Source organism: Solanum lycopersicum, chromosome 9, assembly GCF_036512215.1.
Source record: "Solanum lycopersicum chromosome 9, SLM_r2.1".
NCBI classification, from domain to species: domain Eukaryota; kingdom Viridiplantae; phylum Streptophyta; class Magnoliopsida; order Solanales; family Solanaceae; genus Solanum; species Solanum lycopersicum.
The window spans coordinates 64,200,456-64,225,830 of NC_090808.1; the positions used below are offsets into that span (position 1 = coordinate 64,200,456).

General features: G+C 33.7%; 4 protein-coding genes across 10 annotated transcripts; 1 reads left to right on the top strand and 3 right to left on the bottom strand.

Moving 5' to 3' along the window:
• Positions 1-1,830: 1,830 nt before the first annotated feature.
• On the bottom strand, positions 1,831-7,004 carry LOC101248047 (beta-glucosidase 11). 4 transcript variants are annotated; one of them, XM_004247375.5, is made up of 13 exons: positions 6,682-7,004; positions 5,037-5,100; positions 4,548-4,603; positions 4,404-4,479; positions 4,234-4,305; positions 4,036-4,123; positions 3,674-3,932; positions 3,482-3,597; positions 3,163-3,383; positions 2,920-2,948; positions 2,736-2,829; positions 2,531-2,621; positions 1,831-2,185 (listed from the first exon to the last, which is right to left on the bottom strand). In XM_004247375.5, the coding sequence occupies exons 1-13, from the start codon at positions 6,847-6,849 to the stop codon at positions 1,954-1,956; spliced, it is 1,566 nt and encodes a 521-aa protein (XP_004247423.1). In that variant the 5' UTR covers positions 6,850-7,004; the 3' UTR covers positions 1,831-1,953. The 4 variants fall into 4 exon arrangements, with proteins under 4 accessions (XP_004247423.1, XP_025888713.1, XP_019071353.1 ...); XM_026032928.2 differs by having other exon boundaries at positions 4,404-4,498; positions 6,682-6,961; XM_019215808.3 differs by lacking the exon at positions 4,548-4,603 and having other exon boundaries at positions 6,682-6,961.
• Positions 7,005-9,245: 2,241 nt separating this feature from the next.
• LOC101247753 (phytochrome A-associated F-box protein) lies at positions 9,246-12,557 on the bottom strand. Its single transcript, XM_004247374.4, has 2 exons — positions 11,196-12,557; positions 9,246-9,877 (listed from the first exon to the last, which is right to left on the bottom strand). The coding sequence occupies exons 1-2, from the start codon at positions 11,750-11,752 to the stop codon at positions 9,454-9,456; spliced, it is 981 nt and encodes a 326-aa protein (XP_004247422.2). The 5' UTR covers positions 11,753-12,557; the 3' UTR covers positions 9,246-9,453.
• A 566-nt stretch (positions 12,558-13,123) lies between these two features.
• LOC101247256 (serine/arginine-rich-splicing factor SR34) lies at positions 13,124-19,154 on the bottom strand. Of its 4 annotated transcripts, none has more exons than XR_011211757.1 (15): positions 19,039-19,154; positions 18,506-18,594; positions 18,172-18,237; positions 17,995-18,069; positions 17,785-17,899; positions 17,653-17,699; positions 17,480-17,537; positions 15,945-15,994; positions 15,761-15,817; positions 15,550-15,677; positions 15,369-15,467; positions 14,250-14,337; positions 13,762-13,795; positions 13,473-13,588; positions 13,124-13,394 (listed from the first exon to the last, which is right to left on the bottom strand). XR_011211757.1 is itself a non-coding variant. In XM_004247372.5 (14 exons), the coding sequence occupies exons 2-14, from the start codon at positions 18,587-18,589 to the stop codon at positions 13,391-13,393; spliced, it is 933 nt and encodes a 310-aa protein (XP_004247420.2). In that variant the 5' UTR covers positions 18,590-18,594; positions 19,039-19,154; the 3' UTR covers positions 13,124-13,390. The 4 variants fall into 4 exon arrangements, 2 of the variants coding, with proteins under 2 accessions (XP_004247420.2, XP_069145291.1); XR_743292.4 differs by having other exon boundaries at positions 13,762-14,163; XM_004247372.5 differs by lacking the exon at positions 14,250-14,337.
• Positions 19,155-20,667: 1,513 nt separating this feature from the next.
• LOC101246960 (mitochondrial zinc maintenance protein 1, mitochondrial) lies at positions 20,668-24,389 on the top strand. The gene is made up of 2 exons (XM_004247371.5): positions 20,668-21,217; positions 24,009-24,389. Exons 1-2 carry the CDS (start codon positions 20,968-20,970, stop codon positions 24,083-24,085), a joined length of 327 nt encoding a protein of 108 aa, XP_004247419.1. The 5' UTR covers positions 20,668-20,967; the 3' UTR covers positions 24,086-24,389.
• The last annotated feature ends 986 nt before the right edge of the window (positions 24,390-25,375 follow it).

The following is a 25,375-nucleotide window of genomic DNA, read 5'->3' on the forward strand; positions in this document are numbered from 1 at the left end:
AAAATAATAATTGTATCGAAATAAAAAATAAAATTATAATATATATTTAAATATTTTTCTTTAATATAATTTGAGAATATTCTAATTAAAACTATTGATACTCAAAACACTTTAGACATAATAGACATCGACACATTATGAAAAAATCATATAGTGCATAAGTTCGGAGCCTAGTTGATAGCAATTCAAGAGAGTTATACATTAATATTATAGTCTTGTGTTTCTATGTTACGTTGATTTGATAACCTGGAAAAAATATTATGAAATTAAAATAATGACTTTTTACCTGATCAGATTTAGGCCAAATTTTTATAGGCATTTAACATTATTAATATTTGATATTACTATAATATCTATCATTATTACGCGAAAGTTTTTTGTTATAAACTCATTTTTGTTATTGTTGTGGTAGTGATCATACTAGAAAATATTAATGTTTTGGTGCCACCTGAATGAGTCAATTTAGCAACACTTACTAGTGGAAGCAATCAAATCGCTTGTTTCTAGAGCCGTCAATATGGGCCAGGCCTGTTAGGTTGGCCTGGTCTAATTCGGGAGTTAATAAGGTTGTGCTATAATTTTTGGAGCCCATTTGGGAAAGGGCTTTTTACCCTGGCCTGATTAAGTCTGTTGATTTGTGAGGCTTGAGAAATATCAGTAGGAATAGACCTGCTGATTTATATTTTTACTTGAAAGAAAAATTGAATATTATAAAAATAAATTTAATTGTAAATTTGATTAAAAAGTAGTAACATTAACATCATGTAATATTGTTTTGTCGATGTTTATGATAATATTTTAAAATTATAATTTATAATTTAATTTAATAATTCTAAAAATAATATAATTTTTTAAATAAAAAAAATAGGTTGGCTCGGCAAGCCTGTAGCCCACATACTTGTGGGTTCGGCCGGCCGTTTTCTGACCCACATCAAAAATGAGTTAGCCCGGCCTGACTCGTAAAATATCGAAGCATGTATGGATTAGCCCAAATGGGATGGTATAACTCATATTGACAGCTCTACTTGTCTCGCACTCTCTTGCTCTTAAACGAGAATTTAAACAAGAACAATTATCCAAAACACAAAATGCTCAAAATGGGTTGAATTATTATTTATTGGGTCATCAAACTGCTTAATTACTATTGAAAAAATTATTTTCACCTAGTACTTTTTTTGATAAATAATTCTTATTATTTCATCTATCATCATTTATAATAATATTACGATATATATTTATTATAAGTGTTTTAAAATATATTATACTTATTTGGTAAAAAAACATAAGCATATCAAAATGTGTGATAAGTATATTATTCATCGATAAAATTTGTATTATATGATTTAATAATTTATTTTTTGTAATATATATTAAAACTGCATTATAGGTGGGAAAAAATGATATTACTACTAATGGTAAATATTTTCTTAACGTATAATATTTATGTAAGTTTTTGGTTATTATTTGGATTAAAGTGGATTGAAGTGAAATGAGTTATAAATCGGGTCATAGCTCCCACCCTATTTCTTACTATAGTTTAAATTCAAAGTTTTGTTTTCTTATAATTTGTTTGAGTATCTGGTAGAACTTTTTTCCTTTTGGGTTTTAATTTGATATTGATTATTTAATTTAGTGGGTCGAATCGAATTAATAGGGACATATTTGAATATTTATATAACTATCTTGTTCGATAGTATAACGAAGGACAAACGTAACTAAGATACACCTCTTCTATTTACTCTTTGCAAGAATTAGAATAAACAACAGCTAACATTTAAAATAATCTATGTTGCTTAGACTCTTCAAAAATATTAGCGGGCGCGTGTCGAATTCTCTAAAAGTAGTGCATTTTAGAGAATTCGACATGGATGTAGCATCGAAAGTGAAGAGTCCACCCCAACTTAGGAAATAATACATCATTATTGTGAAGATACAAATGAAACCACAAAATACCTATTGTGAAGAATGAAGTACTTTATCTTCAATCTGATGAATTTCACTATGTTTGGAGTCTTTCCCCTTCAAGAAATTAGTGTACCAATGTGAAGAAAGCTTTGGATATCTTGTTAACTCTTTGTCATCCAAATCCACATAGTATAAGCCAAATCCTGAACCATATGCATCCAGTAACTCAAAACAGTCTAAGAATGACCACACGAAATAGCCTTTCACGTTTGATCCATTCCTAAAAACAGAAACATAACATCATGAATATCGTCTAAACATAATTGCTTCGTGGTTACAGGCATAGGCAGAGCAAGAGGGCACACGGGGTGCCAGAAACATATATTGATGTATAGTAGATGTTGAATCCTCTTAGCTTCTTCATGAGTTTTACTTCTCTGTATTTTGAATCCTTTAGTGAAAATTCTGACTCGGCCAGTATTGGACTTAAAAGTCTAAGATGGTTTGTTGAGCATGTGGAGACTACACAGTTGTGATCGTTTAAGATCACTAGATTGAAACGATGACATGCTTAAATGCTTGATCTACGTGTTTTAAAAAACCGCTCTGTGAAAGAAGAGCTTACCTCATAGCTTCAAGCACATTCCCAATGTAAGCTTGCAGATATTCCACCCTTCTTGTATCATTTAACGTACCATTTCGTCTTGTCATTTGACCTGGAAAATAGATTGGATCGAGCTTTCTCAGACTTTTTTACAAAAAAAGCCTCTAAACCGACTTTCAAAAGGCTCAGAAATCCGGAGCATTAGAGAGAGAGAGAGAAGAGGAACCATTTTCGTGAATATATATTGGAATATCGCCATAAGCTTGCTTGAGATACTCTAATATTCCTCCTAGCCCTGGTTGTGTCACTGGATACTCAAACTGAACAAATTGTCAAATGAAATTTTTTGAAAAAAAAACTTATAAACAAGGCAAAGTCATCATGTATTCATGTATGTTCGCGAGACTCACCTGATCTGGTGGAGAATCTTCTTCGGTGTCTGCACAAGTTCATAATGTTACAAAAAAAACACAGGGAAGACGTTGATGTAGTGAATTTCATCATGTCAGGCTAATATATAAAGGAGAACGAAACTGATTACCTTACATATTACATATTAGTAAACTGATTACCTTGATTACCAAGCTTAAGATGACTATTATCTTTAAATGTAAATCAAACAGATCAAGTTAAGAGTAAGTCGTTATTCTTACATATTAGTTCGAATGCTCCATCAATGGTGTAGTCCCTGATTTTACTCTCAAGGCTGCTGGAGCTATCTTTGACATGTATTGTTTGATAATGATTCAGTGCTAAGAAGTCTATAGCGCCTTTAACTTGCATAGACTCTTCGTGTGTGAATTCGGGCAATCTAGACCCAACATTCCTCTTCATTACATCAGGATAATCGCCAAATATTAAGGGATTGGCAAACCTGCATTGAAAAATATGAATTATGACAACATTCCACAAGATCAGCTTGGTACGATAGATATGTTAATAGACCAAGAAACAAACTTCTGCATTTTTTACCAGCCTACATAGAAATCATAAACTCGTTGTACTGCATTTATATCAGCTGTTACATTTGTACAAGGGAGTGGTCGATATGCAAAGAGATTCAATCCCACAAAACCATGTTGAGTTGACTGCAGCGACACAGGCACACCATCAGCAAAATTTTGGGGCTTTAGTATAATAGTAGTTTAGTTCAAAAGGTGCTACCTTGTATTTTCTCCGGTATAGTCTCACCGCGGCTGAATGAGCAAGTAGTATATTATGAGCTACTATGTATGGCTCGGTTGAAGAGTTACCTACGGAACAGGGTTTAGCTCCGAAAGGTGGGGAACAATGATTTGGGGGTGTGATCCCATTATCATAACCACCTATAGTGAACACATTGACTTCATTTAATGTAGTCCAATATGAAACTCTGTCACCGAATTCCTTGAAGCACACATCCGCATAAGCAGTGAAATCATCACTAAAAGGGAGACACAAACAGTTTTTACGCATTCAGTTAGATGTAAAAGAATACAGTAGCCAAATTATGAAGTAAAATTAGAAGTACTCGATCTTCATCACACATTATCTTTCGACTCATCCATCCACCATATTCATCTTGAAGCGTTTGTGGTATATCACTGTGACATAACGTAATATGTGGTTGAATTCCTACAAAACATAATCAAAACAAGTGATATATCATCTATTACTATCACGCAGAAATTTAAACTTGAAATTGAAAAAGTAAGAACTAGCACATAAGGGGATCTGTTTAAAACCATGACGGAGGAGCTCATTGATGAGATTGTTGTAATACTGTAACCCTTTAGGATTAATCGAACCTCTTCCATCTACATGATTAAACAAAAACAAGGAATGAAACGAAATATAAACCTTATAACAACCTTATAGATACGATTATACGAAGTAGTTGGATAATGTAGCCTACTTGGAATAAGTCTCGACCACGAAATAGAAAATCTGTACCCTTCCAAACCCATATCAGCCATGAGTTTTACATCTTCCTGCAAATAAACAAGCAGTCTAACTGATAATCAATTACATGAACTCAAAGTTGAACTATCTTTCGGACCTTGTATTTATGGTATGCGTCACAAGATACATCCGCGTTGGCTCCTCCATAAATACCTGAAAATTTTAGTGTTGGTACAATCTAGTGTCATTTTCTGCTGCAGTAGGGACGGGGCAAAATCATTTGCCCCATCCCGTACCAAATAATCCTTGGAAATTACTAGTACATGGTTTAGAAAAGTAGAATGTGATTACAAATCTATTAATTTAGCCTGTGAAACAACCATAATATGCAAGGTAAAGAAACCATATCTTCATATTCCACTACGACAAAAACAGTTTTTAGAGGCAACAAATATGCACATTAACAAAGAAAGAGTACTAATGTCACTATAGGCTTTGGGACATTTATGGACATTTACAAAGAATGTTAATTGTCACTAAGAACACGCAATTAAGCTATTATCGTTAATTAATTGCCGCTAAAAATTATTTTTGGTGCAGTGTTCCGAGATTAGTGAAGCAAATCACAAGGATTAAAGAGACAAACCAGCATGAGCAAAGGTGTCCCAAATGCTAGGCATCCTTCCATCTTCAAATGCTGCCCCTTCAACCTTTCGATAAACGTACCACGTAGTCAGAGGTGGAGCCAGGATACCATATGGGGTTAAGATGAATCATCTTTGTTAAGAATTTACACTGAATACATATAAAGTTAAAATTATCGTTTATATATATAAAGTAGATTTTGAATCATCCGCTTTCTTCATGTGCCAAGTACCTCTTTATATTTTTTTACATAAAAATCTTAGCTACACCATTGCACATAGATTAGCATCTATTTTATAGATATTTGCTAATCAGTAATCAACACTATATTCTATACATTGAAACTCATGCACAGATATATTTTCTAGTTATCTCAGTGGCGTATTTATTGTGTATATTATGATGCACGATAACGTATGTCTTGTCCAACCCTTATAAGGAGTCCACTCATCTCATTAACCACCGATGTGGACTTTTGTCATTCTTTAACAGTCTCCCCGCGTAACTAGGGATTTCATGTACTTAATTATTATCTACATTTCATATAATATTATTCTCACCGTTCGGTATTGTTTGTCATGATTTCTATTTTTAAAATTAAATTATAAAAATTTTGACTAACATTTTAAAATGTATTTTTTTCATCATATTAATATGCAAAAAGTTGCAATTTACAGCACTTTTCATTTAGTTTTAGAATATCTAATTTTTTGTATAAAATATCAAATTAATGTGATTTAATTTAATTTTGACAATTAATCTAATTGACTTTCGAAAAGCGCAACATGACAAACAATACCGGACACAGGGAGTATTTGTTACCACTCATACTCCAAAAACCTCTAATTATTACAATAGGTTAAATATTCAATATTAATTTAATTTTTGAGGCATTTTTCATTTTTCAAAATAATTTAATTGTTCAGTTTTCATGACTACTTGAAGAGTGTTCTTTCAATTTTACGCTTCATTAGTTAATGTTGAATTTCAATCATAAATTTGACGATAATTAATAAAGGTAAAAATGAAAAAATAAATTCAATTTATGTCTACTTTTCTTAAAGGCGTGAAACATGTCAAAAATTAAATTAATGTGGAACGAGAGGAAGAGTATTTACCTAGAGGAAAAGGAATCAATTCCCAACTAAAACATATGTTCAAGAAATTCTAGATGAGTCTTTCTTTGATTCAAAACGTAATACTTTCTCTATTTTAATTTCCGTAATTTATTTGACTTGAAATATTTTATTTTTAATAAAATAATTTTTAACTATACAAATATCTATAACTTAATTTAGATTACAAATTTCGAAAATATCTTTTTCTTTCTAAAATTTCATCTCATGTTAGACTAACTTATACTCCCTCTCTCTCATAAATATGAGTTACTTAAACTTCACGGGAAATTTTTTTAAAAAAAAAAGGAAGATTATTAAAATTTCTAATCTAAAATAAATGATAGATATTTTTATCGAAGATATTTATTTTATTCTATTTTAGACTAACTAAAAAGACAGACTAAAAAGGTATAGTTTTTGCATACATATACCAATATTCTGTGAAAAAAATGTTGGATTTAATTGAATGCATACTAAAAATCTAACTTAAAACAATCACATAATAATTGATGGTTAAAAAAAACTAACTTGATAAGCAGAAGAACCGGCACCGAAAACGAAAGTATCAGGAAAATCCGATCTGCGGACATCACCGGCGCCGGAAAGTACCATAACCGGCAAGTTCGCCGCCGCCGCAATAATAAAAACAAGCAGTATCGCCGTGAACAGATCCCGGAGCTGCTTCGCCGGCGGCATTTTTGTAATTTGTGTGCTGGGCTCTGCTACTTTTCGCTATCTCTATATGTTATTAGTATTATTATTATTTTCCCAAATTTTCAAACTGCAATAATAAAAAAATTTACAAGTGGCATTTGTTAATGGAGAAAATGTATTAGTAGCAGCCACCAATAATTCTAAACTTTCCCACAATTAATTACGAATTATTTATCATCTCAAAATATTTTATTACTGGACTAAATTAAATATTTTCAATATTTGTCTCGATATTTTATTAAGAGTTCAACCTTTCTTTAACAGTTTGAGATTAACTTGTTATTTATGTGATAGATAAAAAGTGTATCTAAGTTTAATAATCAATTATATGAGTGTTTTTAAAATTTGTTAATAGTTCAAAAATGAAACTAATAATTCACAAATAATATTAAATTATCCTGACATAAAACATAAAAACAAACATAATATCAGTACTTCCTCTATTTCAGTTAAGCATGTTACTCTTCATTTTGATGTTTAAAAAAGTATTTTTTTTTTCTATAGATAAAATAACATTTTTCAAAATAAAAAGAACTATGCATAATTTAATATAAAATCAGAGTCATTAATCAATATAATATCTCCTTGATTTAAAAATGTCGAGATTCGTTTATTGTACTTTTCTTTGTTATAATAAATTTGTTCGATTTGTCACACTTAGGGACGGAGAATAATTAGATTAGATCGGATTGAATTTAAATGAATTAAATGCTAATTGATCAAAAGTGTTTTGGATTACCATTCATTCAAATAGAACATGAGTAAATATAAATTTGGATAATATGGTTCCGACTCATTTAAAATATTTTGTTTTTAGAAAAAAATAATTACTCATTCCACCAACCTAACCCTAAATCTATTTTTGCAAAAAATAAATAAATAAATAAACTATTCCTTCCCCTACCTTTTACCAACCGATTCCTAAATTTTTTGTTTTTCAAATACAAAAAAAAAATTAAAAAGAAAATTTACCCTCCACCGGCCAACCCCCCTACCGCACCTCCCACCATCCACCAATTGACCCCTAATTTTATTTTGTTTTTCAAAATTAAAAAGAATTGGTTTTTTAAAAAAAAAAAATTATCCCCTCCATCGGCACCCCAACCCCCCCCCCCCCCCCCCCCAAATCCACCAAACTACCCTAAATTTTTTTTATTTTTCCAAAGCAAAAAAAGATAATTTGTTTTTTCAATTAAGTTTGAAAATTAGTATTAAATTTTTTATTTTTTAGCACAATTAAGAATTTTGAATGGAGGTGAAAACTAAGTGATCTATTATGGTCAATATGGAAATCCATGTTTAACCTATTATGACCATATTATAGAGACTCTTAAAATAGTTTGAAACTTATATTTAATCAATTAAAATATGAGTTATCCAAGTCATTTAATATAGACAAAATAGACTCATTTTCATTTATATAGGTTCAAACTGTCACCCCTAATTACACTCATTCTATAGTTTAAGTAGAAGTATATTCTTAATGAGTGCAAATTATGTCGGACAGAAAAAAATACTAAGTGATTATTTCATCTGTTCAAACATTAGTCATGCCTTTATTAAGTAACATGTACTCATTGAAATAGTTGAAATACATACAAATTGGTCTGACCACATCGTTATCAAGAGAGACAAGAACTTAACTAACATCAAGAGTTCTTATAACTATCATCTTCTAAAACTGGTAAAACACAATTATCATTGCATGAAAGAACCTACAATTTGATAAATTTATAAGCAACATCTTTCACAACCCTATATGTGCTTCTGAAAATACCTCAAATGGATCTAACACTTGCTTTGATCGAGTCAAAAAAAAAAAATTAAAAAATTATGATAAAAAAAATTTGCAGCCGCTATACTTAAGGTGTGCACAGGATAAAAACCCCACTCCTATGCAATAGCTCGCAAATCGCATAAGAGAGTTAACCCGAACCAGGCACGAGCTCGACCCAAACTTATGACTTTTGATGAATAAACTATAAGCACATCCAAACAAGCTCCTAACCGTCATTAAGTTTCATAATAGCAGCCTTTTATATAGCGTCAGTATCACACAATAACTCCAAACATGACGGATCAGGTTAAACTGAGCTTGGAGTGGAGATAGGTTTTGGATCGTGAGCTAAGTGTTTCATCGCTATGACTCATTTCAGATCATAAGGTCGAGCTTCAACAGAACAATTTTCTCTCTTCCCCAGATGAAATGACTACTGCTCCCTTCATTCCGAATGATGGAATATATGAAAGCAAAGCAAAGCAAAGAGACGACAATGGAGAAGCTCATTAGGCCCACCATTTTCTCAATCGAAAATGAAAATTAGCTTCCTGAACAACAACCATTCAACCGGATTTCACATTCACTATAAGTAGAAGAATCAACTGAAGAAGAACTCAAATAAATATAAATACTTCATCTGTTACACTCTATAATGCAAATATGGCAGAAACTATTGTGAACAATCACAATATAGATAAATCCCAAAACAGCCTAAAATGGCAAACAATAACCAAATGCTAGTCACAGAAACACCAAAATATCAGTTCAAGTTAACACGATTACCCCATAATTGATATAGAACCTATTCAAGTATACAATGGCCAATCAGTCCATGCTCCAGAAACATGGCCATTCTCACAGACATAAGCTCGAACAACTGGTTCTCCATCATCATGGTACCCGAAATACCTCCTCAAACAGAAGGCTGAATGCAGATCCCACGTCTGTTTCGATGAGCAAAATGCACAATTCAGATCGATCTTCTTCCTATTGCCATCATTAATCGTCCTCCATACCCTTGACTGCTTGAAATTCTTGAAAATCCCACGAAATAGCATGTAATTCCTCTTCTCCTCCATGTGAATACAACCAGGCCAATCACATATGTACAAGCAATCCCCTTTGAATCTACTCGCTAGTAGCTTATTTCCCTGCTCACGGCTCAAATTCCATACACCAGAAGCCAAATGTGAACAAGGCGATCTGTAAATTTTTCGCCTCTTCGAAAGCCTGAATTCAGCCAAAAAAATAAGTACATAAAAATTGCTACCAATTATTTCCAGAGAAATCAATACACAAAAAACAACAACAACAATATCATACCCAACCCAGTGTAATCCAACAAAGCGGAGTCTAGAGAGGTTAGAATGCACGCATACATTACCACTACCTTAAGGTAAAGAGGTTGTGAGAGGTTGTTTCCAATAGATTCTCAGCTCAAAAAGAAATAGTCTAAAGCTATGCTACTCGAACTCTTCAAAAATGTCATCAGGTGTAGGTGTGTGTCAGGTTTGTCTCGCATCTTTCAAAGGTCGTGCCTTATTTTTAAGGATCCAACACAAGTACCGGCAACATTTTTGAAGAGTATGAGCAACTTAGGCCTAAGGAATATAGAGAAAAATATAACTGAAATGAAGAGAGTCATGAGAAATTACTATAAATAACCTAACAAATCATCCAAAACAATAGTCATTACAGATAATACGATATTCAAAGTGCAAAGAAACCATTGATAATAACTGAACACAAAGCAAAAACAACTACAAGAGTAATACTATGACTAATACTACAGCTAACAGTATTAAAGAATACGTAAGACAACACCCAACTATCTAACTAACCTCCTATCCTAATTACTCTCCTCCATAACTTCCTATCTAAAGTCATTTCCTCAGTAAGGTGAAGCTTCATCGTGTTGTGTCCAATCAATTTACTTCAAACTAACCTCCTACCCTTTTCAGTATCCTCGACAGCATCCTATCAAAGGTCATTTCCTCAGTAAGGTGAAGCTCAGTCATGTTGTGTCTAATCAATCTACTACTTCTAACTAACCTCCTACCCTTTTCAGTATCCTCGACAGCATCCTATCAAAGGTCATTTCCTCAGTAAGGTGAAGCTCTATCATGTCATGTCTAATCAATCTACTACTTTTAACTAACCTCCTATCCTTATCAGTATCCTCAGTAGCATCCTATCTAAGGTCTTTTCCACAGTAAGGTGAAGCTTTGTCATGTTCTGTCTAATCAATCTACTTCTAACTAACCTCCAACCCTTACCAGAATCCTCGATAGTGTCCTATCTAAGGTCATTTCCACCAGTAAGGTGAAGCTATGTCATGTTGTGTCCAATCAATATACTTCTAACTAGTCTCCAACCCTTATCAGTATCCTCAATAGTGTCCTATCTAAGGTCATTTCCTCGGTAAGCTGAAGCTTTGTCATGTTCTGTCTAATTAATTTACTTCATTGAGGTAGTGCAATACATACATAATAACATAAAAATTACTTAATGCAAACACATAAAACATAGCAAGTATACATCTTTTTACCTTGTGGGATTCACCACAAAGCTTGTGGGTTCCTCCTCGACGACCTCAATCTGATTTGAACTCGATTCAGAAGCATCATAAACAGTATCAAACATAAGATCATCAAACAAAGACCAACCACAATCAACAACTTCACCAGAATCACACCGATTATTATTATTACTCGATGAAGAAGGAATCAGCTCAGCTTTAGGGAAAACCCGACCCGAATAACTCTCATCCGGACCAATTTCACGTTCAAGCCCAAAATCAGAATTCTCCAGAAGAACACCAGCTTGATGAAGACCCGGACAGCATACAGCTAGCTTGTAAAGTGAAGACCACCCACCTGGAGGACACGAAGACGTCGAACTTACTAGATCGGAAACAACCGAAGGAATAGTTGCAGAGCATTTCGATTTGTAACAAATAGTATGAATCAGAAATGCAAATTTCGTTGAAACACAAGATAAACGAGCCCAGTTCCTTGGATCATCTTCTAGCTTGAAAAATATATTGAGAATCAAATCCTCTGATAGTTTTGAGAAAAATCCATCAACCATACATGAATTCGACATCTAAAAAAAGATGAATAGAATCAAACCCCTTGCTCAATCCAATGGAATTAAACACCAAATTTATCAGCAAAAACACTTGTAAGTTGTAACAAATTCAAGAATGAGAATTTGGTTACTGATTTTTGTGGGCAAAAGAGGTAGAAAAGCCTTTTTGTAGGTTTGTGGAATGTGTGAAGATGATTTTCAGTGCCTGGTTGTTAGTTTGTTTTATCAAAGATCGTTTTATATTTATTTTTTTAGGGCTAAATTAATTTTTTGGTAAGTAAGTTATGTTGAGCATGCGCTGGCGCAAGCACATGATATATATATATATATATAAAAGTTACGTTGAGCATGTGTTGGTACAAGCACATAATATATATATACATATATATTGATCAGTGAGTTACGTTTGAACATGCGCTGATGCGAGCACATAATATCTAGTATATATATATATATATATGTGAGTTATGTGATTGTTTTCTCACCTCAGGATTTCCAGAAGAATTTGTTTTTCAAATGAAATTTAGAAATCATGTTGAAAATGAAATTTTGCTTGTTAGACATACACTTTTTGGAATTTGAAATCGAATTAGATTTAAAGGATTTTTTTTTTTGTTAAAATGAAAAGTGCTTATAAGCATTTTGTTTGAGTCAAAATAGTAAAAATAAATTAAAAATTAGAATTTCTAATTTATAGCTTTGTCAATCCAAACAGCCTCTTAAGGGTGTTTTTGGTGTTTAAAGGAAAATATTTTTAAAATAAATGGTTGTCTCTTCCGTATTTTTTCGATGTTGATAAAATAATTGGAAATATTTTCATAAAAAACAAATTCTATAAGTAACTCTATTTATAAGTTCGTATAGATCAGCACATATTTAGCAAAGAGAATAACATTATTCCATAAAAATAATTTTTAAAAAATAGATAATGTTCAATTAATTTTTTTTAACATTATTCTCACGAGTATTATTGAAAAGAAAAGAATAAAAAACAGGCAAAATATGACCCACTTTCCCCAATAATGAACCTCATCAATATTGGGATGTCTGGTTTTCCATTTGCCTAAAATCTCACTCATTCTCCTCCACATATATATATAAAAATTATTCTCTTTAATGAAAAGGACAAACGTATCTTCACGTCCCAATATTCCATATGAAAGATCACACACTTTAATATTGTCTCACCTTGCAACGTATCGTTTTAATCACATTATTTCATACACATGGAAAATGGATTACTACTAACGTTCACTTTTACTAGTTCACGATCAACTTTGCACACCCAAAAATAACCAAAGTTCATATGGATCATGATACCCATATTACTTTATAAATGAAAAAAAAAAAAAATTAAGCAGTACCGTAAAAACAATACCAGAGCCATCAGTCGACCAACAATAATCTGCAATTCAAGGAAATTAAATTCCGTTTTTCACAATATCATCTACTATATTGCAGTCTTTTACCAAGATTAAGAGCTACAAAAACAAGTATAATAATTATTACAGTCTTGACATGGTTCAATGACACAGAAATATTTTGATGTAAGCAGAGCAACAGACTCTTCCGGGCCCTTAGACTCCCAACTGTGGACCAGGCTGCTCAAACACAGCATGATGGCACCCTCAATCGCTGATGATTCCAGCAATCTTACCTATAAAAAGAGGCGAGGAGAAAAAATTAACGAAACGGTCAACATTGAAAGATATACGACAAGCCACAGAAGTAAGACCTGGACAAACTTTGGCTACGGCTCCTACTCCGGCTTGGGCTTCTGCTTGGAGTGCGTCTTTTGGGGCTACTGCTGGGAGTGCGTCTTTTGGGACTTTCACTTAATTGTTTTGAACGCTGTAATTAACCCAGTCATAATACAAAGCAATAATTATGTAGACAGAGAAAAGAGAGAATGTACTTTGAAAAGGCCAGGTAAGCACAAAAAAAAGACAGACAAGACGGATGATCCCAATATATTTGAATTTTGGGTTATTCCGTTCACTTTAAAACATGTAGATTTGACTTACAGCTGGTGCTGGTGATCTGGACCTTGATGGAGATCTGCAAAATTTCCAGAAAGAACTTAATTTAATATCCCAGTCCCGCCACTTAACAAGTTTCCTCCACAACTGCTTTGATTTCACTTCCACCTCAGCATGACCATAATGAAAGTAGCAATTTGGCAGAATCCAGAGTGGAAAATATGGCAAGTATAAAACAATGCAAGTTACACCATTGAGACTATGTAATATTTTAAATTCGAGCAGTCAAAGAGACCAATTAGCAGGATACCAAAAGAATGAACTAGTCTTTATTTCGCTTTGTTAGAACATGCTTCTACCAAAAAATAGGTGGTGATCCAAATTCAGGTGGCAGTTGGTTCCCCAGTCCAGCTCCACCATAGAATCCGTGATCTTCATGATCCCAATCTAGCACCCATGGAACATTTCACGATGCTCATTAGAAGAGAGACATCACAAAAAGACCCAAAGCTGCCATCTAGAAAACATCGTACCTCCACAACAAAAAGAGTTGCAGGCAAGACCATTATCCACTCAAGATCCTAATATGCAAATCCACAAACCGCCGCACATATCCAAAATCTAGAAAAACAAACAAGGTGACTTTTCATACTTATAAAAGAAACGATAAAAGACGACACCTTGATAAGGCAGTATGTTTCCCCTAGAATACAGTTCCAAAATGACTTAAGTAAATGAACCAAGTCTCCCCTTCAAACACTAAACTTTACTTCTGTATTGCTCAGACCTAAACCTTTCCAATTTCTAATTTTGTTTCAACAGACATGCACCTATCTAATGACCAGTCTTTACTAAATGGTTACACATTGATCAGCAAACATAGTTGGAAAATCCTGAAATAGCAGGAAACAAATGAATATGAAATCTTGTTTCATAGGGGGAAAAAATGGAGAAAAAAAGTGAGAAACCATAGTTTTCAATCATTTGGTTGATTCTAATGGTTTGATAACGTCATTGCAAGTTCTAAACCCCTTAAAATCCGTCCTGAAACAGAAGAAAATAACATAAATGTAACTACACGTTGTCCCACTAGAGTATGCAGAACTACACATTACCAACTAGATTGCCGCCAGAAAATGCAACCTTTGCAAAATTGTATTCTACAACTTACCATAAATCCGTTGTACCCCCACATATGACAAATTACCACAAGATTGTGTTAGAGGGACAAGATAATAAAAAACAAATAAGATTGGATTTGGAGTTTTATGCATGATATATGAGACTAATAGCTTCTCATTGCTATATTGTTTAGAAAGAACCAAGGGGAAAGCATCAAGGACAAGTTAAACAAAGAAGACTAAAGCACCCAGGAGTCTACACCATTTTGATGTGAGCTTTGCAGTGAGCACATCAAACTAACAATAACATAGAAGATAAAAGGCAAAGTAATCAACTGCAAGAGCATTTTAGATTTAAAGATCTTAAATCAACAATACTTTGAGTGTGAAGAACAACTTGAGAAATTGAAGAACTCTAATAAGATAATAAAGAATGAAAGATTTGCAGTTTATGCAAATATTAACCTTGTACTATGTAATGCTTTTATACCCATCCCGAAACAAAAACAGAAAGAGAAAGCAGAATATTACCTTGAGACAGGACGTCCTTTTGACCCAGAACGAGACTGAGAAGACACAGACCTTGAACGAGATCTTGAGCGCTTTGAAGACTTAACTTTAGGAGATTTGCTGCTAAGACAAATATTAATAAGGCCCTATTTGCATTAAAGTAAAACCACTAGTCCAGACATATATGTGTAATGTGTTAGACCTTTTGCTCTTGCTTCGGCTTCTACTTCGGCTACGGCTTCGGCTTCGACTAACACTCTTCCCTCTGGAGTAAGAGCGACTGCGACTGCGACTGCGGCTGCGACTTCGACTGCGGTCATATTCTTTAACCTACAGAAGGTGGAGGTTTTGAGAATAGCAAATGACGGCATCAACACGATAATTGAAGAAATTGAAAATTGTTTGTGTCATACTCGAATTGTCGCACGAGAAAAGGCATTTCGAAACTCAGAGTCATCAAGCTTTTTGATCTATACACATGAAAGGATAATATTAGCTGCACCTCTTAGTTGTATAAAGGAAAAATCAAATATTGTCAACAGCATCAAGGTGAAGGAAACCCAACTAAAGGGAAGGAGAAAAGAGAAGATGGCTTACAGCATATTTCATGTCATCATAGTTTGTATAATCAATTATACCAGTGGTTCCTGAAAGTCCAAGCAAATTTGTTGATATCAGAATAACTTGTGGACCAGAAATGACAGTAATATGAAGATCAAGATGCTTCCCCTACAGGGTAAATATAAGCATTGTGCACTTACAAGTTAAAGCAAAGAGCGATTTTGTGTGCCATTATGGATTCAGAAAACTCTAGGAATAGTTAGATCACAATAGTTTATGGTAAACTTGAATTAGAAAAATTTATGGTGAAGTTTTACAGGAAACTAAAAACAACTGTTGCTTAAAACAAAAGTTGTCTTTTGCAAATCGCACCAAAATGTTTACTGAAACCAAAAAAGAATCAAAAAATATCAATAAAAAGATTCAAAAAACAAGTTTTCTCGGCCCACATCAAAAATATCATTTGCTTCCTCTTAATTTTCATTCCCTTAAAAAACAAAAGTGGACCCTCCAATATGACAAGTTCTGCACGTGATCAGAAAACGTAGAAATGAATCATAGAGGAGAAAATTGCATATGCAGTCATCAACATAGAGCGTGGGAACATTTTGGCACATTGGGTTAGCCTCTAGTTAAAGACTTCAAACAGTTGTACCAAAATAAAATTCAAAAAGAAACGGGGAAAGAAATCCAAAACATCATACAAGTTAATGGGGTCATCAGGTGCATCAGATTAGTCTAAACAAATTTATCCAACCAACCACCAAACATTAGGCAGCACAGTCGATAACCAGCTTAAATTGTCTCAAGGGATGATAGTCCTCAGAAAAAAGTGGGATAAATAACAGGATCATAATCCAAATTAACAAATTGTATTAGAAGAGCAAAAGAGGACAATAGATGGGCAAGGGCGAGACATTCTTAGATGGGAAGACAACAAAAATACACATCTCTCTTCATCTTTTTCACCATTTCTTCCTGAGAGCAGAACTTATCTTGCCCTCACCCAGCCACCAACCAATAATGCCCCAACACCTCTAGGTTTTTGACCTACCCCGACCTCAAGCTTGCAGCAACGTTGGTCTCCCCACCCCACCCTACCCTCGAGGAACCATAACACATCTAACTTGTGCTTCTTTCCTACTCAGTGTTTCTTTTATATTTAGTTTTCCATCTTTCCTCCCAATTTTTTGCTCCACCTGCATATTTTCCACTCCAGTTTGTCAAGACCTTATCCTGTTTTCATCAAGTAATATTGTTATCAATATGTCGATGATTATTTCCACTACATTTTCTGAAGAGATGACAGGTCAACCACGATGAGCAAGAAGAGGAGTAGTGTGTTACAGTAGAATTCTCCATCTTTCGATATACAGTTTGTATACAGGTCTTTCTCCAAATCATCAGTACAATTAGTGAGTACCATTGTAAGCTCACATCAAAGACTCATTGCTTGGTGTATCATTGTAGGTTGCCATTCCACATGGAGGAGTTCCGTGTGCTTGACAGTTAAACCATTATACCAGTTCAAAGAGAAAAAGTAGATCTGCCATTAGCTGTTTAAATCTTACCACTCCCGTCACGGAAAACTTGGGAGAAACAAACATCCCCAGCACGGCGCATGTGATCCTACATAAGAAATAAAAGTTAACAATACTCAGAAATTACAGAATAATTTTGAGGGAAAGGAGGATCACTTTCTTGGTAAGTCCCTATGATTCACAACTCAAAGACACCGACTCACCTTGAGATCCTGCCACGATGCTGAATGGGGTAATCCTGTAACTAACACTGAAATACAACAAAAGATATCAGAACATAAGAAAAGATATAACATGTATTCCAATGTAGAAAGCACATAACCCATAAGACACACCTCGATAATCTGAACGTCTTGACACTCCTCCACCACGCTGACCACGGCCGCCACCGCCACCACCATAACGATCATTTGATGATGAGTTACCACGCCCGCCATGTGCAAGCTCAACCTGCCAGTATGAGCAATTGTAATAGATTCAACATCCAACAAGGCAAAAACTAGTAACCTTGTGTAAACTATACGCTAACTATAAGTTTGACCGACCCGCAGACGGTGCCCATCAAAATCATAGCCATCACGACCACGAATAGCATCTTCAGCATCACGAGCCTCTTCAAACTGTTATAGTTTTTGGCCAATATAAAGGTCAGAATAGCTTTAAAAGGCGCATAGCAGGCTGATCTAATGAAATCCATCAGAACCAAGGCAGCTCAAACTCACCTCAACAAAAGCATAACCAGGGGGTCTTGGTGGAATTTTCAGCTCAATATGTGCAATCGGTCCATACTGCACTCACACATCAAATTGTTTATAAGTTTCTAACAGTTAAAATCTGTTAAATTGTGACAGAACAATTAAACATGTGCACAAGCCTTACAAAAGAAATACTCCTTAAATTTGAGTTTGTCGATAATGAATTCCCTATATCCATACCACTCTATTTGTACCCATTTCACTCAAAAACATAATTTTACTTCTAATCATTTTTCTTTTTGTTTTTAAGCATTATGAAATGATATCAAAGAATGTAGGGAGCCATCTAGAGTATAAGCACCTTGTAAAAGAGATCTTCCACTTCACGCTCACGAACATCACCAGGAAGATTGCCAACATAAAGTGTCCTACTCGACCGACTCATTGTTCCTGAAAGGCAAAACCACATTCACTTGCAGTCAATTGACCACAAAAACAAGAAACAAGCACCTCTTGCAGTTAATTGACCACAAGGACAAGAAAAAAGCACCTCTTGCAGTTAATCAAAAAACAACAACGACTTAAAACAGTTCATACATTCTCTCTAAGGACAAAACGGGAAAAGAAAAAGGATAAAAGCTTCAACTCTAGTAATTATTCAGTTGCAAAACCAATTTCAGTCGCAGAAACGTATCTTGATCATCTAAAGAATAAACAAAGCAACTTTCCACAATTTTACTGACATTAATTTATACAACCCGGACATTTTTGCATTGACAAGCAAGGTAAATGGGAAAGAAGGAAAAAATTGAACTATATTTTGACGATATATTGATGATTATATCAATTAAAGCTAAAAAAAACGATTTACGTAACCTCCATTAGAGAACATACCTGGGAAGATCGAGAGCAGAAAGCGTAGAAGAAGAGGAAATTTTGAAGATTAGGGTTTTAAGGAAATGAAGTCGGGCGGGATATAGTGAAGCAAACAGCATGTTCCTCATTTTGCAAATAACTCCTCCATGTTTATATCTTTTAGCAGTTTGACCCTTGTAGTTTTCCTTTTGAAACTTCAACTAATTCTAACCCCTCCATGTTTATATCTTTTAACAGTTCGACCCTTGTAGTTTTTTTTAAAAACTTCCACCAACTAATTCTGGTTCATGAAAAAATAAAAAGACCATCTAGTGTTTATGGTCTCTGTTGTGATTTATCTACCATTAAACCACAATTTTTGAATGTAATCAAACTCATATTATTAAGGGCAACTTTCATATATAGCAAATAAAAAATTCATATTTGTATGTTATAGCAAAGTTTGCATAATTGCACTCCATAGCAAACATAAAACTGTATAATTCGCTATACATATATAATTGTATAATTCGCTGGCCAAAATTATATAATTCCCTAGCCTAAATTGTATAATTCGCTGGTCTATTTCGCTGCAATTGTATAATTTGCTATCCTATTTCACTGTGATTGTATAACGCACAATTGTATAATTCGCTGCCTATTTCGCTGTGATTGTATAACGCACAATTGTATAATTCGCTGCCTATTTCGCTGCAATTTTTTTATAAAATTTGCTTGGCACATAGTTGAATCGAATTAAAATGTATGTATATTGCATAATTATAAGTGTATAGCAAGAAGATATATGTTTTTCTCTCGCTTTATACAAAAACAGAAACACAATATATACACTGTTGTTGTATAAAGCTAGAGAAAATTGTATTTCACTGCAATTGTATAATTCGCAATTGTATAATTCGTTGACCTTTTTCTCTGCAATATTTGAAGTGAAATGTTTGTAAATTGTATAATTGAGTGTATAACACGAAGATATATATTTTTGCATGTGTATATACAATTTTCTCTCGCTTTATACAAAACAGAAACAGAATTATACACTTCTATGTATAAAGCGAGAGAGGTGAGCGAGAACAGAGAGAGGCGAGCGAGATTTCTGGGAAAGAGACGCTGACAAATATTAGCTAATATTTGCTATGGAGCACAATTAAATCAAACTCTAACTATTCGATTTATTTTAAATAATTAGTTTGCTATTATATACAATTTTTTCTATTATCAATTAGAAGAAAAAAAATTATTAATATCACTTATTTGAAGATATATTATACTTTCTGTTTGTATTTGTGAGTTAAAAGCATTAGGCTTCACTCTGTCTTTTCATGTATCATGAAAATAACAATCACTTGACTCTATTTTTATTTATAATGGTTGATAATTCTTCTTATTAACTTGCTTAGATTTATTTATAATGGTTTATAATTCTTCTTATTAACTTGCTTAGATTTATATAGAATGACAAAAGATCGGCTTGATTCGTATTACTTAAATTGATAATTCGCGAAGACATTAACTCTTTTCATCTCATAATATTTATTCTTCCAAAAAATTATTATTAACTTTTACATATAATATATTTTAGTTTAAAAATCTATAAAGATAAAAAATATATGTTAATTATTAAGAGGAAAATTATCATTAAAGATGGCAAAAATAATATTTCTTTTCATGGTAAAAGTTTAGTTAGGATTGAAAAATTTCACTATCATTTCATGTTCTTACTGAATTTACATGAGTTTCTAATCAAAACTTAAAACAATTTTTTACTTAACATTCTTATTTTTTATGGTTGATTAAAATATAAAATGATTATTATTTCATATATTAATAATTATTGTATCAATTATATGTGATCTACCTCTGAAGTATTTTTTTTAAAAAATAGATGGTATACATAAAAAGATCAAAATAAAATAGTCCAACCCCAAAGACCATTTTGATCAGTAAAAAATGGCGAGTGGAAGAGCAGTAGAAGCCCTTCGAGCTTACAGATCAGTGTTGAAGGCCACTCATAAAGCCTTCGCCGGAGATACTTTCATGCTCCAACAATCCGCCGCCGAGGTCAGAAAGAAATTCGAGGAGAATCGCCACGTCTCATCGGAGGCTGATATTCAGAGGCTATTGGAGGATGCAACTGAGGCCTCTTCGTTCATATCTACTATGATTATCCAAGCCAAAGCTACACCTTCCGGTGCTTTTGGTATAACCCCTCAAATCTCCATATTATTGCGTTTATTTAATGTTATTTGTAATTTTTTTGATATTATGTTTGCGCACACCAGGTGTTTGTTTTATTGCTTCGAAGACATTTCTTTTTCCTTCATGAAAATCAATTCAGATTGATGTGAAACTTTTTGTTGCTGCAAAATGAATGTTTCATGATGACATTTTTAACAAGATAAAAATTACATACTAGAGCTTAGTTCAATAACTTGATGTAATACTGGATGTGGTTATGTTATTTGTTAGAGGTCAGGTCAGTGTGTTCCTAGGTTGGTGCAATAGCTAACGACTTTCCCAAACCTTTGAACTGCAAAATTGTTAAAGAACAAGTTCAAACAAATAGTTATTGCATTCAGCATCTTACTTTGAATGGTGCTATCTTTTTGTTTCATTTTTTTTGTGTGTGGTTTTTTAGCTTAGACCAAATACTAACTATATTGGGGACTTGTGACTTGAATTACCTTGATAACTGCCATAATAACATTTAGTGAAAGAATGTTGCTGTTGAGCTGTTGCTGGACCAGCTTGAGTGAAATCTCCGATCTTTGTAACGGTGTCTAGTCTATAATGCGTAAACATTGAGTTGGGCAGGTACTCTCTCTGTTAGTAGTGCCTACTACCTATGTACTCTCTCCGAAGTTTTAGTGCCTGTGCAGTCTCTGATGCTTTTAAATTTTTAGCAGAGCACCAGTTATTTGGCACCAAGACACTTAACATTTAGAGTATGCTAATTTTACTTAAGATCTTCTCTGCATAGCACCATCAAAAGGTATTTCATTAGATATATCCACTAGTAAATACATGATATTGGAAGTGTGTTGTCTACTTCTCACTGAGACACATCTCTTTGAAATTGCCTGATTGGTGATTGACAATTGGCAGTTACAAACTTCCAAATATTACTTTTGTCAACTTGTGGTTAAGTCAAAATACCATAAATTTGGAGGCTCTTATTCTAAAGAGCCGTGGAAACTATTCAATCTCATAAATTTAAAACTCAATCATTGTTGATTACCCTTGCAACATCTAACATCTTCTTCACTGATCAAAAAACAATAAAACTCATTCATCATGTCTTGTGAGTGTTGTTGCCTAAATCCATTAGGAATCTAGTCACGTCAAGTAACATACTGAAGAGTAGTGATTCATTCACTTTATTTCCGTCTACCATGCAAATTTCCCAAGTTTGCAACAGTTATCAGCTTACAATAATTGAAAGTATGTTCTGTAGAGAGAATGATCAAACCGGTCCTTAATCTATAGGGGTTGGACTGACAGAAATAGTCCTTAGTGTATATTAAAATATGTATAGTTTTGGTCTCATACCCTAAAACTATGGTTCCTCCTCATATTCTGTTTAAACAAATGGATTTCAAAGCACAAGATTCCAAGTTCCAATATCAAAAATTGAAGCTCAGACACTACATTTTTCATGGACAAAGTTCAATTTTCATGGCTGCAAAATCACTGTTTGTATGCATAGAGAGAGGAACAAATGCAGGTCATCCGGGGATTTTCTCAGTGCCCAAGTTTGTTACTTGAAGAAGATTGAAAGAAACTGATCGGAAGGTTATCATATTTCCCAAGGCTGATTCTGGATAACCATCCTCATCCTGTTGTTGTCCTACTTTGGAACTGAAGGTTCCTCATTCCCAATTTTCTGCTCCCATGTTGAGCATTTTTTCTCCTATTTGATGGCTCGAAACTTTCTCTAGCTTTCATCATCATTCCCCCTTCCTGTTGATTCTACGTAGTAGGGTTTAATCAGTTATTCACAATTGTCAAATTGGAAGTGCACAGGAGACAAATTTCACCTACAGATGCATTTTTCTTTTTCATTCTAGTTCTGGATTTTTCCTCACCCAATTATTCTTGTATTCATGCATACAAAAAATTATCTTCCCCATTCGGTTCTTGGTATTTGGATATACTATGTTTGTGAAAATCACTAGGAAGTTACTTTAACGGAGGTTGGTTCTTGTTCAGACATAATTCAACTTTAACAGTTAGCTTTCAATATTTGTACTATTATAATTGTCCTCCTCCTTTTCAGATGACTTATTTGATTGCTGATAAATGCTAAATATACAGCATACAGACATTATTAAGTACTTCACCATGCCTTCGTTGTGTTATTCAAAATTGTGCAATCAAATGGTCTATGTAAAAAATTAAAGTAAAAGAAGCTATATTTTTGCCAAGCTTAGTGAAATGTAGAAGAGCGAGGGGTGCATGGGAGGATGCAGTTCAAAGGTAACGGATTCACCTGAATCTGCTACTTCTCTTAAGGTTAAACCCATAAAGGAAAGATCCTACATCCACCTCTGGAGGGGTGATGCTTTAAACAATGTGTGAGGTGTCTAGAGGAAGAAGAACATAAGGAAATCAGAAAAGTGAAGGAAGCACTGGCATACACAAGTAAAGAAAGAAGAAATAGACTTTGTGGAACTCACGAATCACAATAAAGCTAGAAGTACTACTATCAAATTGAATTACACCATTAATTTTAACAGTATTTTTGTTTTGTACCATTAGTTTTTCGACATGAGATAAAAGATGTCCAGCTTTGACATACATTAAGGACCATTTCCTTTAAGTGGGGTATATATGATTGACCAAAACTGTTAACCCCCTAACATTAAAGGATCATTTTGATAGTTTTCTCCTGTTCTTTATCTGCTAAGTTTCCTGATGCTCTTTCGGTCTTTCCTTGCATTGATTCAATTCTGCTGCCTTTTTGACAAATATTGGAATGTTATTTGCTGCAGTGGTAAAGCCTGAGAAAGAACATGCTGGAGCAACGCTCGAGATTCCTTCTGAAGAGATTCTTAAGAAGTCAGCTTAAGCATATTCAAGGAAGCTCAGAGCATTTAGACTGCTGTGTTAGCACTTTAATCTTTCATAAACTGTGAGTTTTTCTTGTGAGTTTCTCCACTTGGAATTTTCTCAGAGGTTCTGCTTTCTCCAAGGTCATCGCGTTTCAGTCTTTCCTGTTTTTGTTACATTTAGGCCATAATTAGTGGATACTGCATCCATCTATCTACATCTTTCTCCTTTGTGTAGCTACAATCACCTTACAAAGCAAGCAGGTGCAGCTTTGCTTAAACATGGCTATTGTGATAAATGATTAAAAGGTTAGTTGGACCAAATGTGCCACTAAATAGAGTTTAAATTTTATTTATTGACGGTGTAAAATATTTGCACAAGTGTAATTTTCCTTGCTCCAATAGGGCATGATCCCCTTTTGCACCAACTAATGCACAATGTTAACATTATTTACCTATCATTGGCCTTTATGTGACCCATTGTGTTAGTAATTTTTATTTGATCAGTGAATAAAACTCGCGAGAGGAAAATAGTAGCTCAAACTCTAGACTTCTGTTTAAGGAAGGAATGATCCATCCACCCGGGTTCCATAAACCCGAGTGTTGGCAAAGAGAGACCTATTATTTACTCTGATTCTATCAGTGTTTCTTCTAACAATGACAATGATCATTCCCTTGAATTCCAGGCCATCAATAATACAAGAGTTCGGAATCTAAATGACGTAAAAAAGACAAAGTTGACCAGAATAAGGGACAAAATCAAAGTTAACGATATATGGACTATTTCTCCTAATACACTCCACCTGTTTACTTGATTATTTATGATTGGAATGTTTTTCCTATTACCTCTAATTAAAATACTACAAGTCATGAACTACATGATTTTCAACAAATTAAGCATAATATATACTCCATTATGTTTTTAAACTTGAACTACTGCATACTTAAAACCTTTATTTACTTTAAAACTATTGTTTGATCTTGATTCTTGATTTTAGGTTTTCACTTAATGAGTAAATACAAAACTATTCTATAGTTTTTTCCTCTATTCTAATTGTATGAACAAACTCTTGAAAGTAATTTCTCCTTAGTTAGTAAAAGGAACACACACTGAAATCGAAACTTCCAAACCATGTGCAATGTTTTATTCATACTTGAACCTTTAAAAAACTTCAACTAATTCGTATTCACGATACATAAGGACTCATTAAGGCCAAAAAACTCCCCAACGTGATATTTTTTTCTACTCTCAAGGCTTGAATTTCGAGATTTTCTTAGTGAGAGTTAAAAAGATGTTTCTGATGTAGAGG